At 39.6% G+C, this 20,498-nt stretch overlaps 1 protein-coding gene across 1 annotated transcript; it reads right to left on the bottom strand.

Annotated features, from left to right (window-relative positions):
* Positions 1 to 1,700: 1,700 nt before the first annotated feature.
* On the bottom strand, positions 1,701 to 18,756 carry cand1 (cullin-associated and neddylation-dissociated 1). Its single transcript, XM_073838720.1, has 15 exons — positions 18,464 to 18,756; positions 16,288 to 16,431; positions 13,469 to 13,623; positions 13,167 to 13,290; positions 11,580 to 11,836; positions 10,301 to 10,406; positions 9,282 to 9,427; positions 7,820 to 8,112; positions 6,700 to 6,841; positions 5,008 to 6,501; positions 4,830 to 4,925; positions 4,581 to 4,750; positions 4,335 to 4,499; positions 3,792 to 3,899; positions 1,701 to 3,155 (listed from the first exon to the last, which is right to left on the bottom strand). Exons 1-15 carry the CDS (start codon positions 18,529 to 18,531, stop codon positions 2,931 to 2,933), a joined length of 3,693 nt encoding a protein of 1,230 aa, XP_073694821.1. The 5' UTR covers positions 18,532 to 18,756; the 3' UTR covers positions 1,701 to 2,930.
* Positions 18,757 to 20,498: the final 1,742 nt, after the last annotated feature.

The raw sequence follows: 20,498 nt of genomic DNA, 5'->3' as shown, positions 1-20,498 counted from the left end.
CTGCTAATGTACTTTTTCATGCTTCCAGCAGCCTAGCAGAAGCAGATCAAACCCCTGTTTAGAACGCTTCTGTTCTCAGATTAGCCTGTTTGTCTACCACGGCATGTTAAAATGCTGATGTTTTTGTGAGCTTATAAAAATGAATTGCCAGGGCTTGTCAGCCATGCATGAGTCGAGTCGATGACCTTTGCATTGCTGCTTTGTTTTACTAATGTACAACACGGACTGAGTGAGGACAGACATTAGAGCTCACCAGGTCTTTACATTATCGTTAATCATAAAATAATTTCCGGCTTGCTTCTAAGTGATACTTTGTAGGGTCGTAACCACTATAGACATTGAGGGCGACAATTCCACCCCCTAAAATTCGAAATGGCCAAACCTTGACGTAATGAAATGTTTAACACACTTCATGTTGCTAATAACAATGAATTGAATATATTTGCTTGAGATCCATCTTTTCAAACTGAGGACAAATGAGGGACTCATATGCAATTATTACAGAAGTTTCAAACGCTCACTGATGCTTCAGAAGGAAACACTATGCATTTAGAGCATGGGGGTGAAAACTTATTGAATTGGAAGATTTTTTTGTCATCTTGGAAACATGCAAGTATCTTCTGTAGCTTCTGAAGGACAACAAAAAAAGAAAAGAAAAAAAAAGATATTCAGGCAAAATAAGAAAAATGTACACATCTTTGTTCTGTTCAAAAGTTTACACCCCTGGCTCTTAATGCATAGTTTTTCCTTCTGGAGCATCAGTAAGCGTTTGAACCTTCTGTAATAGTTGCATATAAGTGCCTGAGTTATCTTTAGTGTGAAAAGATGGATCTCAGAATCTTAAAGTCGTTGTTGGAAAGGGTTTAAATTCACGAAAATGCTTGAGGGACCTGAAGGATTTTTCTGAAGAACAGCAGGCAGTTTAACGGTTCAGGACAAACTAGGGACTCAGGAACAACTATCACTAAACAACAACAACAACAAAAAAGCTGTGGATCATTCAGGTAACAACACAGTATTAAGAATCAAGTGTATGTAAACTTTTGAACAGGGTGATTTTTATAAATTCAACTATTATTTTTTTTCTTGTGGACTATAGGTTAATGTCTTTTATGTGAAATCTCTTATTCAGGTCAATACTAAATAAAAAAATAACATGCATTTTGTATGATCCCTCTTATTTTGGTAAAGCAATTAACATTTTGCAGAACACATTAAACTAAATAAATGTCAAGTTAACTACAACTACTCATTTCTAAGAAAAAAAGCGAAAATTCTTAGCCAGTTAATATAAGAAATTCTTTGACTCAATGGAAAAACATCTCCAAGCTGTGCTCGATTCAACAGTGTAGAACAATCTGCTCCATACTGCAGATTATTCTGGTCAATAAATTCAGATAACAGTGCGTCTATAAGAACAGCTGTATATAAGACACTGAAAGATAATGGAAAACGTGTATGGACTTGTGATCAGAATTTATCTGCGTCCAAATGTATTATTGCAGAGACAACTTACATGAAATATAGATGAGGCACAGAGTCTCAAACAAAACAGTGATGCTACTAACCTTTGTCAATCCAGAGTAGTTCTTCTTCAAATGTGCTCACTGAACCTTTAGTTCCAGGTGGACTGACAACTGATCTTCTGATTTTTGCAATAGTTCTAACTACACTTGAAGGACCATAAAATGACATTTGGATGCAGGCAGCAATGGACCTTTTATTGATTTCTTATGGAGGAAAATTGCCATACTGTCATACTTCAATGGATGTAGAATGCAGTGCATACATGTCCACACAAATAAACCTAGAGTGTGTTTTCTACACACTGTGGTTTCCAGGGCATCTGATTTAAACTTCAGATGGTCTTTCTTTCCCAGAACATACAGACATCCTGAAAAAGAGATCTAAGAGAGTATTGTGGTAAATTAAACCAGCTCAGCAGGAGAAAAAAAATTGTGGAAATAAACCGTAAGAAGACCCTTATGGTTTCAGAATACAGTCGAGCACCTGAGAGAATATTCTTCACGCATTTTATTCACATATGTGCGTTCCATACAGGGCAATATTTTCTCATAACAATGGTTGATGTCATATTTCACCTATATGCTGGAGCCAAACAAAACTGTCGTCAAATAGAAAAAGAAAACTATTATGCAAAACGTGTGCAGCTGAATGCTCATTTCTCTGGATGTGTGACACATGCTGATGACTCGCAATCCTGCAGACAGTGGGAATGTAATGAAATGCAGTGAAGGAAAAATAAGCAGTCACTCATCCAATGAAATACCCTAACTATGCCACACCTCTTCGGGATAATATTTCTAAGACTTATCTCGCTCTGTACTTAAGTTGTCAACAGTAAAAAGAGGAGAGATGACATTCAAATCGTACAAAAACCTAATAAAACTTGTCTGATAAGAAACATGAGGGGGAAAAAATATATGGTCCTGAAATGATTCAAACTCGCTGAGCGCTATCGTTTACCCCTGTAGATCCCGATTTAAGTCGTCAGCAGCCTAGAATGTAAAGAACAAATCTCCCATGGTAACACAAATACTGTGGTCAATTCATTTTCAGGTAACCTAGTAAGTCCCTCTGCACCTCTGTGAGTGGAGGCATCTACAGAACCTCAGGAATTATGAAAATGAACAAGAAAAAAAAATTAAGAAGAATGGAGAACAATGAACAACTGAAGCAACTTCCTGTTGTTTATAGAAAAACAAAGAATGTGGTAATAAGCTTTGAAGCTTAAGAGAACGAATGTCTTGTCTTTCATTAGTTTTTTTTCTTTTCTTAATTTTAGATTTTGTTTTCCTCCTATTTTTTGATTCAGTGCAATGCATGGAACAATACAAGGGTCCCCCAGGGTTGGTTTTCTTTGTGGATTTTCTCGGGAGCGACGGAAACGGGTACGCCGTCTCAGTCGTTTAACTGGTGTCCATGGATTCCATGTTGGCGCTGGAGGAGTCCCTCTGGATGCTGTCAAAGATGGCGGCCAGCTCAGGGTTGGAGCTGATCTGAGATTGGAACTCGCTCATTAGGGGGCTCTTCTCGGCCTCTGGGATGGTCAGCAGGGCCACTACGGCCCGCATGGCAGATCGTTTGAGCTCGTCTTGCTTTTCAAACTCCTGCTTCACAGAGTTGGCTTTTACCTGAGGAAGAACATAAGTAGAAATCAAAGGGCTCTCACTTTTTCATGACCTTTCCAGTAGTCTGTAGCTGCGTTTTCATCCAAAGTTGTGAATTTAACTTTTAACTCGCATAAAACATTTGCGAATAAGCACCGCTTACATCCAACGATGAGAACAAAATAGTCACTCCCAGATAAACTGGCTCCATAAATCACTAAAAGTAGGAGAAGCCACTGAATATAATAATTTTCATATATATTAAATGACTTGCGCCTCAGACGAAGCAATATATGTGGCCATTGCTTTCGGGGCTGGATGCCTGCTGCTTGGGAATGCAGTTGTGACAATAACACAAAGGCTTTGCATGGGCATTTAAAAATGACCGTAACATTTCAGATGCTGTGCAATGAGATCCGTCCACTGGTTAGTCAGGTTATATCATCCCATAGCACGAAGTCATGACTTTCGGTAATTCAAAAACCACCTCAAGTGAGTTTTCAAACTTTTTTTGCGAATTAAGGGATTTTGTCAAAATTTGGCATTTCCATCACTCGTTTCAATTCAAACTTTCGCTCCCTATGGTTCGAGCTTATGTGCTAGATGCAGCTTAATTCAGATTTTCTCTATTTTTCTGATTTTGCTGAATATTTTGCTTACCTTTGTGGTACATGTTGCCCTAAGTGGCTCTACAAGTCTGTCCAACCTCTGTAACACTGCACTGGGACACAGGCTAGACAATCTGGCCAGCATGAGGAATGTCAGCATCTGTAAACACATTAACAGAGCAAAAAGAGCTATAAACCTTTATATTTTTGGTCCCACAAAGTTTCTAGCATCCTAGTAGAGCACGCCAAGTAAATACTGTATATAATTAATTTCATAATTCCCATTTAAAGTGTGTAGGTAAACAACTGAAAGATAAAAACTACACGTTCTAGTACAAAGCACTCAATAAAATTAAAATAGTACTTAACCCTCCTGCCTAATTATGAAGCAAAAGTGCACCTGGTAATAAGGACATTTAAAATAAAGTTGGACCACGTCTGTCGTCAATGCATTATGCATTTATGCCTTTGATGACCGCACACTGAATCTTTGCTAATCAATTCACTCTTTCATCTTCTGTGGTCACTAAATGATCTGCATGGCAAAAGGCCTGTGTCTCATGAAAGATTCATGGAGTCGAGTCCGATGGCTTACCTTGATATCGTAATGGTCCTTAAGCCCGTCTTCAACATGGTTTAAGAATTCAAAGATGTCAAGTCTATCAAGGCAACTGTCTAACAGAGTGTACATGCATTCAAACGCAGCCTTCCGGATGTCCAGACCATCGTCCACTGTGTGTTTGAAAGGACCCATCTCAACCTAAAAAGAGACAGGTGTCATTGAGCTTTGAGGTTTTTAAAAGAGAGTTAAGCAAAAGCTCTAGAAAAAAGGATGGGTTACCTCTCTGATTAAATCCTTGCGCACTTTGGTCTCATTGTACAAATGAGGGAGAACTGTATCCAATAGATCTCGAATAAGAGAAGGTTTGTTATGAGCTGCAGAGTTAAAGGTAACTAGAGCCACTCTTCGTACATTGAGGTCAGGATCTTCCAATGTTTTCAAGAAATCACCTAGAAGTGAAAAAACTACAATTAAAACCAGTTCTAAAATGTGTTCTGGACAAAATTCAAAACTGTTATTAGCACTTGCCTATGCAGTTTTTAAGAAGGGGGTCAATTGTCTGTGGGTGATCAGAAATCGTGAATTTAACAGCTGTGACGACGGAGCTCCTAGCATAAGATGATCCTGGGGAGAAAGAGAAAAATTCAATCAAACAATTCAACAAAATCTTCTAAAAGAGAATTAACAGCCAGAGTTTAACAATTACCCGATAAGAGATAGCCTTTTAGCCTGGGCAGAAGAGTCTCTGGGTCGATGAGTGTTAACTTCCCCAGACATTCAGCTACCACATTCCTTGTGCCCTCTTCTGTACACTCGCAGTGTTTCAGCAACAGCGCCCACACACTTTCGACATATGGTTTAAGCCCTGCCACAGAGGCAGAGCTGATGATTTCCTTGAGAGAGTGCAACAGCAGGTACTGTCGCTTGGGTTGGCCAGAGATCTCTTGAAGGACAAAGGGCAGGTACTCCGGGAGGTTCCCCACGCTGATGCTTCCTAACGCGTATGAAGCTGCTGATTTGACCTCTTCGCTGGCTGAGGAGAAGGCATCCAAAATGACCGTTTTCAGCTCGGGCTGACCGCTCAGATCAACATGATGGCCGACCTCTCCAAGGGAAAGCAGAGCCAGCAATCGGATGGAGTCAGTGGAGCGTGAGTTCTTCACATCTTGAATGAACTGTCCCACCACTGCAGGGCCCTCTTTAGGACAAGCTCGGGTAAGAGCGGCCACGCACTTGGCGATGGAGTAGTAGGATTGCTTATGGGTGAGCGCTGCACTCTGGGCATACACAGGACCTGTTAGCATACGTAGCAGGTCCATGTAGCCCAAGCTGGCAGTTCCCGTAGCTACAAGAGCCTGGAAGAATTCCAGCATGGCGCTAAGAGCCCCACCTTGCAGCAACGGGGAGCGAACCAAAGCTATGAGTTCAGCTAAAATCGAGCCACTTATCTTAGACAGCGAGTCAGGGTGGACTCGTGCAAGCGTGGTGAGGAAGCTGATAGCCATCTGGGAGACATGCATATCGCTTTCATTGATAAGAGACGGCAGCTCAGCCAGCACAGCGTCAATCATGGCCGGTGTTACACTATCGCTGTAGTTCTTGACCAGAATGTCCAGTGCAGCCAGTGTGCTTAGTTTCAACGCTCGTTGGTTCTTACGTAGGAAGGAGGCAAGAATGGGAACAGCCTCACCCAAGATGGGCCTCAGGTTGATCTTCAGCGGCGACCCTGCGATCAGCGTAAGAGCTTTAACGGTGGTCAGCCTTGTTATCTCGTTCTTTAGTCGCTCTAGGAAGATGTGGAGAGTGCCCGGCAGGTCCGCACCAAGGCTATCACCAAGGTTGCAGATAATTTGCCCCATACAAGAAATAGCTCGCTCTTTGACTTCCTGGTCGATATCTGCTGCCTTCAGCCTTTTAATGGTGCAAGCGAAAAGGTCAGAAATGTAGGGTGAGGCATCAAAAGCATCAGTTTGATCCAGGGGCCTAATGACTTTGACCAACTGCTGGGTGACCAGCAGTGCTTCAGAGGTGATCTTATAAAAGGGATCACCCACACAAGCAACTACAGGAGGCACTATAGCCTGAACATGGGGGTGGAAGACTTGAGGCTGATGGTTGCACAGAATCACATACAAGCAAGACAGGGCATCTATCTTCAGATTTGAAGAGCTTGATTTATCATTGAGAGAAAATATGATTCCTAGATGGAACAAAATAGAGAAACGTCACTACAAATACAAAAAAAAAAAAAAAGAAATTGCTAAAAAAAAAACATTTCAAGGTTTACCCTAAAGAGCTTTTAGAAATGCTGATCAAACTTGTCAAGAATTAAGCATATGATCATGGAAGGAATGACTCTACTCTCTTTAACATGTCTGAGCTTGCCTGCGGCACATACCTGGGATGAGAACAGGAATATGCTGCGTCAGGGCCCCTGGCAGCACGTTTACTAGTTCTGTCAGCATGTTGAAGCAGCACTGCCGGGTCTTAACACTCTTCTCCTTCATCTGTTTGTGCAGTGCTTTTACTATCATGGACACCTGCAAAGTCAAACAATGTCACCCTTATAAATAAACAAATAGTTAGAAAGCCTAATGGTGCGTTCACACCGGACGCGACTTGCGCGGAAAAAACGCGCTATTCGCGCGTAGTTGAACGCTTGAACATTTGAGTTTACTCGCGCCATTCGCGCGGTAAAATTCGCGTCATTCGCGCGTGACATTTTCTTCACAACAGACGCGAATTCGCGTCAAGGGAGGGGCTTCTGCCACTCGTCAGCGGGAAAGTAGTTGTAAAATAGGTGAATGAGCTCAATTTGCCAGCTTTAGCTTGCTTGTAGTCTCAATATGTATGTATATGTAGGTTAAATTGAGTAAAGAGCGTTTTTTAAAACTAACCAGATTGTCCGACCTCTTCACTCACTTTATTCTTAGCAAGATCCCTTTTATTCCTGTTTCTACAAAAGTCCAAAGATGTATCGTACAGCTCCGAGGAACCACAGACAGCAACGGTGATTTTGTCCGCCATTGTTGTTTCGGATTTCTGCCTCCGTCACTACTAGAGCAAGCTCCTGATTGGTTACCGCGGCGCGGAATTCCGCCGAAGTTCAGATTTTTGAACTCGCGCGTTTCGCGCGAATGGCGCGGCAATCGCTTGAACGCTCAATGCGCGCCGCGCGTTTCGCGCCGCAGGATGGCTATTCGCGTCTTTGCATTGACTTAACATGTAAATCACTCGCGCTTGCCGCTTCATTCGCGTCCGGTGTGAACGCACCTTAAGAGTATGATGTAATGTTGTACGTTTCGCATTATATAGTAATAATAGGAAGAATGTTATTTATGTATCTATATAAACTAGACATACACTATATTGCCTTAAAATTAGAAGCACACAATCCCCTAGAATATCATTATATGCTTAAACATTAAGATTTGTACTCATGGAAATTAAAGTAATCAAACCCCTTTATTAGAAGAAGGTATCCCAATATTTTTGGCAATATAGTGTACTTTCCCTACCTGACTTTGAAGCATTGTAAGAGGAGTTTCTCCCTGTTCCATGGCATCCGGGTCACAGAGCCAGCTCTGGGCAGGCCGTGTTTGCTTGAGTAAGGACAGGTAGGCATGGAACACATCCGCCTTGACGTTTTCTTCCCGCTCTTTAAAGCGTGCAATGAGCGCTGGAGAAACAGTGCGGTAGAACTCCGGTAACATCTCATGTCGTGTGCTCACCACGGCGTCCAAGCACTTTGCTGCCGCTCTCCTTACTTTCCAACTCATGTCATCATCATCGCTGTACTCATCATCACTTCCTGTTGGGATCACAAGAGTTGGATGATATCATAATCACAGTCGCTTATTTGAATAATCACATCTTACTACAATCCATATTGTTCACAACAGATGGCAGCCCCAAAAATAATTTCTTTGAACACTCAGACACTGTTGAACATACAGGGCAACAAGTTTGTCCCCTGAACCCTCTGTTTCATTCCAAAGCGCGTGGAATTCTGAAGCCTGGGCTCCTGAGAAGAAAACAAACGTACCCTCAAATCTGCTGCCAAACTGTATGTGCCTCCCAAGGCTGCTTACAAGCTAGTGCGCAGTCAGCACAATCAATTATTGAATAGAAAACAACAAATAGGTACGAATATGATTTATAGATGAAAACAGCATTCCAGTAGGGGCTGAGAATAAAAATCATTGATGCCAGAAAAGATCAAGGAGACCAAAGGCATTCATGAAGGCAGTGAATGTCTAACTCAAGCTTTTGGACAGGGGCTTGTCGTTACGGCCGGCTCCTGTCAAATTTTGGAGTGTAGCAACTGGCATTTCTTCAACCATACTTCCACATGAAACACTTCATTCCAACATGCAACACCGAGCACATCCAAACTCAGTTGTGCTTCAGAGCACTAAAGGTTAAAAAGCATTTTCATTTCAAAAATGCAAGCCTCTGTCAGAGAAAGTGGCATGACATGCTGAGCACATGCATTTAGGAGGGTAAACATTTGCTTCACAATCTCTAAGGCAACAGAGAAATGGTGGCAAACGTTTAAGCCTGTCTGGACATTACAGGACAATCAGTACCCCCCCCACCCCCCCAAACCAATCTCAGAGCCAATTTCATCGGCTGTAAAGGCTTAAGCATTATTCAAAGCTGCTAGATCGGACAAGTCGCCATTGACCATTCATGCCCATAACAAGCTGATTTCTGATGGCCTGGCAAACAGTCTCTGCAGATGTCCAACTTTTCAGTCCTCATACATGGACAGAATGCCTCTCTGACTGTTGTGTTATCAATGGTGTGGAGAATTAAACCCTAGGGTTTTTATAATTGTTATGCGGCCAGCAGAGGCTAACACACACCAGAACCAACAAACTGAGCTGGTAACTTACAGCTAAACAGACTTTTGGTTCAGGAGAGAGAATAAATCCTTCTTCCCTCAGACAGAGAGGAGAAATGAGCCCCGCCTCGTACCTTGATAATCTTCGTCTACACCATCAGCATCCATTGCATTCTCATCTTCATCCTCGTCGTCATAGTTGTAGTTGGGATCGTAGGTCAGATACTTAAGACAGATGCTAATGACTGTTGGGACATGTGGGTAGACTTCCTTTGGACACCTGGGAATCAAAGGCAATTAGAGTTTTTTTTATTTCACAAATTAATTATTTTATCAAAATAAGAGGGATCATACAGAGTGTACGTTATTTTTTTTTTTAATACGGACCTGAATAAGATATTTCACATAAAAGACGTTTACATGAAGTCCATAAGAGAAAACAATAGTTGAATTTATAAAAATGACCACTTTTCAAAGTTTACATACACTTGACTCTTAATGCTGTGTTGTTACCTGAATGACCCACAGCAGTTTTTTTGTTTAGTGATAGTTGTTCATAAATCCCTTGTTTGTTCTGAACAGTTAAACTGCCTGCTGTGCTTCAGAAAAAATCCTTCAGGCTCCACAAATTCTTTGGTTTTTCAGCATTTTTTTGTGCTTTTGATCCCTTTCCAACAATAACTGTAAGATTTTGAGATCCATTTGTTCACACTGAGGACAACTGAAGGACTCATAAGAAACTATTACAGAAGGTTCAAACACTCACTGATGCTCCAGAAGGAAAAACTATGGCTTAAGAGCCAGGGTGTAAACTTTTGAACAGAATGAGGATGTGTACATTTTTTTTTTACATTTTCCTAAATGTCATATTTTTGTCATTTAGTACTGCCCTTCAGAAGCTAAAAAAGATAATTAGTTTCCCAAAACACAAAAATCTTCAAATTCCAAAAACTCTTAATGCATCACGTTTACTTATGAAGCATTTAAACCTTATGTGGGATAGTTGCATATGAGTACCTCAGTTGTCCACAGTGTGAAAAGATGGACCTCATATTAATACAGTCTTTGTTGTTTTCCTTCTCAGCTGTTTGCTTTCATTTAAGATGTAAATTACAGTGTTCACAAAGATACTTGGAAGGAGATGTAGACTTACCTCCTTACAAAAGACTCGAAAGCTTGTATGCAATATTCCCTCAGTTCATCGTCATCAACATTGCAGAACTTTACCACCAATGGGATGATCTTCTCTAAGTACTCACCTGCAAAATAAACCCAACATGTTGACATTTACCATCATTAAACATACATCAGTCAGATTTGTTGGGCTGCACTTAACATCAAACTGCAATAATTCATTGAGAAATATAAATGAGTTGAGAGAGCTGCAAGATAAAGGTCTTGCTGTGTTCAGCACAATCAAAGAAACAATCTGAGGATGACAAAAAGACTTAATTAAAACAGTAGCGCAAGAGATAGCTACAAAACAACTTTGAGTGCATCCCACTGAAGTAATCTTGCGCATCTTAATCGCAGCTGTCTTTGTTTCATCAAACGTAGGCGGTAATTGGCTGATGGGGGAATGGCGCACCACAGCAGCAAACCTAAATGACTTTTCACTTCATTTCATTTGTGCCAAATGGCCTGCCTTAGCTGCACACCAATGGAACAATGTTGATGACAAGGTGACGGGTAATAACGACCATACTGGAGATTGTTCCATCGCTTGTCACAAAATAACACTCTGGCAATTTGTTCGGTCAAATTCCAAGGAGAGTTGCCTTCAAGCTCATACTCTCTATATAATAGCGCACTGAGGTTGGAATTGTATAAATCAGTCAAACTTTTGAATAATTAAGGACTTTAACATTCTATTGTTTTATCAGTTTGTGGAAAACAGAACTGGAAAACATCCGTGAATGACGTCAAAATCTGTCTTGTCAATGCAAAACCAACGGAGGGGAAAGACTACTGCTCATCAACCTGAGCAATCATAAAGTGAAATGTAATCAAGATTCAGTGTCAATGCTGGTGACCTCAATCTTGAGTGAAACATTTTCCATCATAAGAAAGGACTCTGGACTTCAAGATCAAGCCATGCAGAACTGCAGTACAAAAAAAAAAAACTAGAAGGGGAGGAGATCATGCCACAAATGAAAGCATATTTACACCATGCTTTCTGCAAAAAGGCAGCTATTGTAATAATTAGATCATTTTAAAGATCTTCAGCGTTGGTCTGCTTTAGACTCATTCCAGCAAAAGGCTAAATTACAGCATCAGTTTTGAAACTAATAGCTGTGTGAGAAGATCACAGTTGATGGCTTCAATAAGTGCACACTAAAATTGCTTTCAGCACTTAAAGAGTAACTGAGATGAGGTCTTGAACCCCGAAGACATTAAGTTAACTGAGGTCTGCAACAACGGGGGAGGCTCACCGATTCTGTGGCCAGCTTGTCTGCTGATGGCAGCAATACACTGGATGTAAGTGCGCGTGGTTGACATGGACTCGTTGCGTGAGAGCTCGGATAATAAGTGCTCGATGAGGTCCACGAAGACCAGGTTTCCGCAGCTCATGACCAGGTGTCCCAGGGCTATGATGGTCCTCTTTCTCACTGCCAGGCGAGGGCTCGTCAATTGAGGCAGCAGACAGCTCAGAATGGAAGGGTGGAAATTCACTAAGAGGCCTCCTTGTCTGGATGAATGAACACAAACAATGCAAGACATTTAAAAGAAGAATTTGTTGTAGAAAATACATAACGACCACTAATTTTGCCTCTTTATTAGACTGAAAATATAGCATATATGTAACCCAGTCATAAGTAGCATGGGTATATTTGTAGCAATAGCCAAAAATAAACTGCATGGGTCAAAATGATCGATTTTTCTTTTTCTTTTTCTTTTTCTATTCTTTTCTTTTATAATCATTAGGATATTAAGTAAAGACCATGTTCTATGAAACTCTTTTGTAAATTTCCTACTGTAAATATATCAAAACTTAATTTTTGATAAGTAATATGCATTCAAGATATTCATTTGCACAACTTCTCAATATTTAGACTACTATTTTCTAATAGTTGTATCTCTATCAAATATTATCCTAACAAACCATGCATCAATAATGGAAAGCTTATTTATTCAGCGTTCAGATAATGTGTAAATCACAATTACACATTAAAAAAATACCCTTATCCATACTCTTATTATACTTCTTGGTACTCCCGTGAGGGCACGTCAAAGACTGTTATTTTTGTTTTCCTTGCGCACCAAAATTCTAATAGCTTCATAAAATTACGGTTGAACCACTGATGTCACATGAACTATTTTAACAAAGTCCTTACTACCTTAAATGTGTCAGTTACGTTGCTGTCTATGCATGGCAAAAACCTCTTGGATTTCATCAAAAATATCTTAATTTTTGTTCCAAAAAATAATGAAGGTCTTAGGTCTGGGTTTGGAACGACATGAGGGTGAGTAATTAAATGACAGAATTAAAATTTAAGTTTTGGGTGAACTTTTTGTAAAACAACAAGTTTTACTGTGGATTATATCTAACATTTAAGACCCAAGTCAAACCAATGTTGCTTTCCATTAATGTTGATACTAATATGGTTATTATAGTTTCCATTCTAAGGCTTTAATTGTGGGAAATGCATGTTTTGTGCTTAAATAATTCTAGTAGTGAATAACCTTAGCAATGCCACGCTTGTGGATTCAAATTCCCATGGAACACACAAGCAGGATAAAAGCTTCTGCCTAATGCATGAATGTATAAATGCAAAATGCAATCACCCAAGACAAATTCAAAGTGTGCTACAACAGAGCTGAGAGTCTGCCTCTAAACTGAAAGATCTACAAGTATATTCAGCTCACTGAACTGTGGAAAAAGATAACTGAGAACTGTCAGAGGGGAGACACATGTGGACAAACACCTCCAGAAATTACCTGGCAGGAGCCTATGTGCACTCAAAAGCACAATTGGCCTAAACAAAAGCAGCAGCCATCACATGGCTCATCTGACATACCTGCACAGCATGTCTGCCATGATGTCCAATGCTTCCAGCTGAACTGAGACGTCCTCCTGCTTGGCAATGGCACTTGTGAGGCGGCCTGTAATCTTTTTGCAAACGCTAGCAGCAAGAGCCGAGCCTAAAGCAAAGGGAAATGGACTTAGCAGGCAAGACAGTGCAGGAAAACAACTAAATATAGATGAAGACATGTGAATGAATTCTCTATCCTTTTAGCACATGATAGAGAGGAAAAGCAGTCGTCGAATACTCTGGAAGCAACTGCATTTATAGCATTACGCAGGATAAACTCGTTTTACCGCTGGACGCTGGCGGGAGCTCTCCAATCACCGTCTTGAGGCCGATGCTGGAAATATCTCGAAGCTGCTCCTTATCTGATAACATGTTTGTACACAATGTATCAACAATGGTTTCGACCTGGTACTCCTTCACTTTGCTGACAAGTGGGCCCAAACTGCAAAAAACACAAGGACTTTTAGTGCGACGTCTGAAATGCTATGAAAAATACATTGCAAATTGATTCTATTCAACATTCAAGTCAGTATTAAAGGAACAGTTTACCCAAAAATGAAAATTCTGTCAATTTCTCACCCTCATTCCAAACCTGTAAGACCTTCGTTCATTCAGCAAGGGTCCTTCCACATTCAATGTCCAAAAAAGTAATAACAACTTTGTTAAAACAGACGTTTTAATGTGACAACAGTGGTTCAATCGTAATTTCACGAAGCTATGAGAATACTTTTTGTGTGCAAAGAAAACTAAAATAACTCAATTCTGTCAACAGCGTGTGTTATTTACAAGCGAGGAAAGTGCAATTAAACCACTGATTTCACATGGACTGTTTTAACAATATTCTTAACCCTTGTTGGACATTAAACGTGGAAGGACCCTTGCTGTCTATGGAGCTCTCGGATTTCATCAAAAATACCTTAATTTGTGTTCCGAAGATGAACAAAGGTCTCGCAGGTTTGGAAGGACATAAGGGAGAGTAATTTTTGGCTGAACTAACCCTGCAAGACTGCTTTATCTTTCCTAGAGTTTAAAAATGTCTTTGTAAACAAGCTTGTACTGCTAAACACAAAGACCAAAATAAAATGGAGAGATTTATGCAATCCCTTCAAAAATATCTAGGGGAAAAAAAATTAAGGCGAATCTTAAGAGGCTAATAACCGAGAAAAATCGATGTAAAAACCTGCAATACTTCTCCCTAAATCACTGTGGCACAAATCAATTTCACATTAAAACATCTTCAGAGGACAACCCGAAGCCAATTCATGAAGGACAAATGGAAAATACCCAACCAAGAGAAGCTTTTAAAATCATCTTTTAAGCGTAGAGGGACTGGAAGTAGGGTTGTGCCGATAGACGATAGAATCGTGTTTCGACGATAGTCAGAGATATCGCCTGTTGCTGATGCCTTTGACGATAGTAAGACGATTATTATTATTATCCGTCAAAAAGGCACCTAACTTTAGCGATGCAGCGCGGAGAGTCGGTTCTAGGATGCCCCAGAAACTTGCCGCGGTATAAACACGCATAGAGTAGATAGCACCGCAGATGTGTGCAGTGAAAATGGGTAAGAGATTTATTCATCCTACAGTGTACATAGATTAAGTGTAGACAGTCATTAGGATAACAGAGGTAGTAAAATGTGGTTTAGGCTGAAATAAATGTGATATATCAGAATCCATCTGTATATAGTAAACATAAACATTCACCTCAGTAACATCTATATGCGTTAACTAGAATTACGATGCGATAAAATGGCGCTAAACATATGCATGTGAATTACACGCACATCGCTTCTTCACAATCAATATGAACTGAACTACAACATGAGCTGATGACAAAGATCAGACATATAGCGGTAGCATTATCGCAATATGACGGGTATAGAAAGATACATTCATTTACATTCAGGCACACACATTTACCGCTCCCTGAAGATAGCAGAGAATGAAACCGAAAGTAAACTTGAACATCTCCGACAGAACTACCGTCAGCGCTCTGTACACGCACAACTGTGTCACAAGTCACATGCACTACCCTCACAAAACGAATAAGCAATTTATTACATATTGACACATTTACATATTAAATAAATTAGCACGATAGTATCGTATATCGGCGATCTCAAAGGCTGACGATATGAAAATTGAGCATATGTGACCCTGGACCACAAAACCAGTCATAAGGTTAAATTTTACAAAACTGAGATGTATACAACATATGAAAGCTTAATAAATGAGCTTTCTATTGATGTATGGTTTGTTAGGATGACAATATTTGGCCGAGATACATCTATTTGAAAATCTGGAATCTGAGGGTGCAAAAAAATCAAAATACTGACAAAAAAAAAAAAAAATCACCTTTAAAGTTCTCCAAATTAAGTTCTTAATGCATATTACTAATCAAAAATCACATTTTGATATATTTATAGTAGGAATTTTACAAAAAAATCTTCATGGAACATGATCTTTACTTAATATCCTAATGATTTTTGGCATAAAAGAAAAATCTAGAATTTTGACCCATACAATGTATTTTTGGCTATTGCTACAAATATACCCCAGCGACTTAAGACTGGTTTTGTGGTCCAGGGTCACATATCGCCCAACACTAACTGGAAGGAATTAAAGGAATAGTTCACCAAAAAATGTAATTCTGTCATTAATTATTTATCCTCATGTCGTTACAAACCTGTAAGACCTTTGTTCATCTTCGAAAGACAAATTAAGATATATTTCAAGAAATCCAAGAGCTTTCTGACCCTCCATAGACAACAAGGGTCCTTCCACGTTTAAGTCCATGTGACGTGGTTCAAATGTAATTTTATGAAGCTACGAGAATACTTTTTGTGCACAAATAAAACAAAAATAAAAACTTTATTCATAAATTCTTAATTTTAATGATGCCCTTACTACCTTTCTGAACGTGGACGAACCCTTGCAGTCTATTCAGGGTCAGAAAGCTCTTGGATTCCATCCAAAATATCTTAATTTGTGTTCTGAAGATAAACAAAGGTCTTAAAAGCTTGGAACAACATGAGGGTGAGAAATTGACGACAGAATTTTCAGTTTTGAGTGAAGTATCCCTTTAACAGCTACTAAATTCTTACCATTTTACAGCTAGATTCTGAACTTCTCCGTTCTTGTCCTCCAGGAGCTTCAAGATCATTTTGACCACCTTCCGTTCACTATCATCATCCAGCTTTATCGAATCCTTCTGCAGTTCGGACATCAAATCATTGGTGGCCATGAACCTGAGGGAATAAACAAGGACTTGTCAGTACACTTTATTCTCTTATAAAAAAAAAAAGAAAAAGAAAAGAGGTTTCTTCCATCAAAATTTCATAAAATATACTGCCTTGAAACGACTTTGATGTTAGCAATCCCTACCATCCAATGTCTTCACAAAAATTCCCAATGGACAATCGCATATCCTGTTTTACTCAAAAAAAAAAAATCCAACATTTTACCCAAGCAGCTGCAAAGCTTTATTTCCAGAGGTGTTCCCAATGGTTCAGACACACTGACACACTTAGAGGGTTTCATGTGACTTCGACACTAACAGATTGGTTAATGTAAAGTCATCCATGGCTGTGAGGTGAGAGCCACCTGTATGGCAAGGCTCCTGGCGTTATGTCAAAGCAAAGGGGCTGACTGAAGCATTTTCACCTTTTCATCTCACTTGTCATGGTTTGCTAAATTCATAATCCACTTCTGAGCTGAAACCGGAGTGGATTAAAATGAAATCTTGTCTTTGGGTGCCAACATCAAAGCCTCGGCACAGAACCTCATATGTGATGCGAAAACCTTCTGCATAGCCTATTACATGCCATCTCTCGCGCACACAGACACACACAAAGACCCAAGTGCGTCTGCTTTGGCATATATTTGATGGCATGGAATCTCTTACTCTAGAGAGCCTAAGTAAGAATGAATAATGCATGAGGCGCACACACTCCAGCAGTGGGGCGAGTGAGGGAACGCCAGCACGCACCAACAGAGGAGACCTAGAATGGTGTGTAAGCAAAATGTTCCCAGGGGGTGAAATCTTGTGAAATTCTGAAAGAGCCGGAATGAGAACAGCAAACGGCTTGACGGGGATGACAGGCGGGAAAGACTGAGAATATGATCCGATGACTGCATTAGCATTTATTTGAGAACTCCTATCGGATATGTATTAAACTCACAAACCATTAACCTCCTGGTGGCCACTGCTGAATATACTAACATCATTAACAGGGAATCCCCAAAAGCAAGAACAGCATGACAGCCTAAAATACAAATCTTAACTGTGTAGTCCGTTTAGACTACAAACTTATGCTAATCAGTATGCTTTTCAATTGTTATCAACATGTTTACATGCTTCTGACCTTGACAGCATCGACTATGAGGAACAGCCATGCAGTTTTTGCTTGCAAGTATAACATTGTAAGTATAATTTTAAAGTATTGATTCTTTTCCAAATGCCTTAATCATTTAAATGAATCAATTCTCCGCAGGGTGTGACTTATAAAGGACAAAAGTCAACAAATGCCTTTATGTATAAGCACATATGAGCAAATATAAGTGAATAAGAGATTAAAATAATAAAAGCATGACCTGTCAAACCTGTCAGAGTATTGTTATTTAAATTTAGAAAAGACATGAATGCAGATAACGTGCTAGAAAGAAAAATGTGAAATATCCATTGCACACTACATAAACTTCTCTGAAAAGTACAGTTAGCTCTAGGTAAGTTAGTTTCATTCTATGCACATATCATGGACGTGCTAACGTTAGCCAACTTATATAAACCCAAGTGGAATAAATTACATCAAATACGAGATATTGCATTGACTCATCAATGTTCTGCACATTGCGCCCATGCTTTGTTGTAAATGACTGTTACTCGTTACAAATGATGACAGTTCGAGTGCGGTGGCACCTAAAAGATATGCTAAAGCTAATCGGCTAATACTAGCGGCTAGCTGGCTAACATCCATACTAAAACCAACTCTTTTGACAGCTTCGATTCCAACAAGCGATGTCAAAGTAACAATTCAAATTGTCAGTTTTAATCGTGAATATATGACCCAGACATAATTGTGCATAGCAGAAATCACCTAGTATGAGTTTGACATGCTAAGCTAAGCTGCTATCTAAACAACAACAGTCGCGCTATTCGCGGCCTAAAACTTTCTGCGATCGCTTCGTTATTTACAAAGACATTTAAACGCCATCACAAGCGGTGGAAATACACATGCATGCTCTTTAACACTCGATCTAGTCATGTGCACTAAGACTGACCTGAAATCCTTGTCGCTGGATGTCATTTTCTCCAAAAGATTAGAGATGTGGTACGAGGCACTCGCCATGTTTGCAGTCTGGAAAACCACTTGTGTGTACGTTTAGGGCCAGAATGATTTAGTTCGCCTCTTTCCGGGGGTTCGAAGGGGTTGTAAAGTACAAGACGAATATCCAGAGTTTGTTGTGCAGGTAGGTGATCAGCAGCAGCTGTGCGGGGAAGAGCAGACGCTCATGCCTTGAGTTTGGATGGGTTTGAATGGAGGTGCTGCTCGCTTCTGCAGGAGGGAGGAGCTCAGGCTAGACAGACACTGCCGTCTATGAGAAAACAAGAGTGAGAGTGAGGCTGTGTTGCAAAACCTAGTTAGCTTTCTAGTTGGATAGCATTATAATCTGTCTTTTGGGTATCATTTTTGTGGTGTTGACAGGTAAAGGTATTCTTATGAATGTTATTTGATTGTACTCAAATAATTGAACACCATCCTTTATTGTTTTGTGCTCAGAATTAATACATGTGCTGTTATCTGTCCCAAAATTGTCACTTTCAGTTTGACTTCTTATAAACATGCTGAGACAGATTCTTACCTGTTCAGGGCTGAACTGGCAAGCAATTCCGGCTGCAGTGCTGAACCAATTCCCCATTAAGAGTGTCTGCATTATCCTGTCTTCCCGTGCATTTGTCTTACATGGATGACCAGCCTTTTTGGGAAACTTGAATGAATTAGTGTCATTGTAAACCTGCAATATTTGAGAAATCACAGATTTGGAATGACTAAATTATCTTGCAATGGCTAAAAGGGTCATTCTTTTGGCCTTCATCTTGACAACCTCCTGTCGCAGGGCTTCAGTCACCTTAAAGCAGCTCGCCATCTTGCAATCTCAGTGAAAATTGGAGAAATGGTGCCAGTTAAATAGGATTCGTCATATAATTTAAGAAATTAGCACCAGGTGCCAGATTAAAACTAATTTGGGCACAAATGTAAGTGTTCTCTAATTTCGATCAGGGCTGCGTTTCCCAAAAGCATCGTAAGCTTAAGTTGATCGTAGCTCCATTGGTTTCAATGTGTCTACGATGTACTTAAGCTTACGATGCTTTTGGGAAACGCAGCCCAGTTCTTTATTTTTCAAATATCTTATTTAAGTTTTGCATACTGTGTGTCAAAATACAATTAATTTAACAAATATGCTTAAACTGCTAGGCTAACTTAAAATGTGTCTAAGCAGTGACCTTAAAATTAAAGGTTGTTCGCTAATTTTGATCTCCACTGTTGAAGTCAAAAGTTTACATACAGTTTTCAGAATCTGCTAAATGTTAATTATTTTACCAAAATAAGAGGGATCATGCAAAATGCATGTAACTGTTTTTTTATTTAATGCTCACCTAAATAAGATATTTCACATAAAATATGCTTACATAATAGTCCACAAGAGAAAATAATAGTTGAATTTATAAAAATGACCCTGTTCAAAAGTTTACATACACTTGATTCTTAATACTGTGTTGTTACCTGATTGATCCACAGCTTTTTTTTTTTTTTTAGTCATAGTTGTTCATGAGTCCCTTGTTTGTCCTGAACAGTTAAACTGCCCACTGTTTATTAGAAAAATCCTTTAGGTTCCACAGATTATTTGGTTTGTAAGCATTTTTGTGTAGTTGAACCCTTTCCAACAATGACTGTATGATTTTGAGATCTTTTCACACTGAGGATCAGGGTAAATCTAACTTATTTTGTCATCTGGGGAACATGTAAGAATATTTTGTAGCTTCTGAAGGGCAGTACTAAATGAAAAAAAAAAGATCTTTCGTCAAAATAAGAAAAATTTACACATCTTCATTCTGTTCAAAAGTTTTCACCCCCCAGCTCTTAATGCATCGTTTTTCCTTCTGAAGCATCAGTGAGGGTTTGAACCTTCTGTAATAGTTGCATATGAGTCCCTCAGTTGTTGTCAGTGTGAAAAGATGGATCTCAAAATAATACAGTCATTGTTGGAAATGGTTCAAATATACAAAAATGTTGAAAAACCAAAGAACCGGTGG

Source organism: Garra rufa, chromosome 4 (genome assembly GCF_049309525.1).
Source record: "Garra rufa chromosome 4, GarRuf1.0, whole genome shotgun sequence".
Taxonomy (NCBI): domain Eukaryota; kingdom Metazoa; phylum Chordata; class Actinopteri; order Cypriniformes; family Cyprinidae; genus Garra; species Garra rufa.
The sequence above is the reverse complement of the archived record's forward strand: the minus strand, read 5'-3'. Positions and strand labels throughout refer to the sequence as shown.

Coding starts and splice junctions, on each gene's coding strand:
- cand1 (XM_073838720.1), bottom strand. CDS start 18,531: ATGGCGAGTGCCTCGTACCACATCTCTAATCTTTTGGAGAAAATGACA. Junction 16,432..18,463: donor TCCAGCGACAAGGATTTCAG/GTCAGTCTTAGT, acceptor TTATTCCCTCAG/GTTCATGGCCACCAATGATT. Junction 8,113..9,281: donor TGTAGACGAAGATTATCAAG/GTACGAGGCGGG, acceptor TGATCCCAACAG/GAAGTGATGATGAGTACAGC.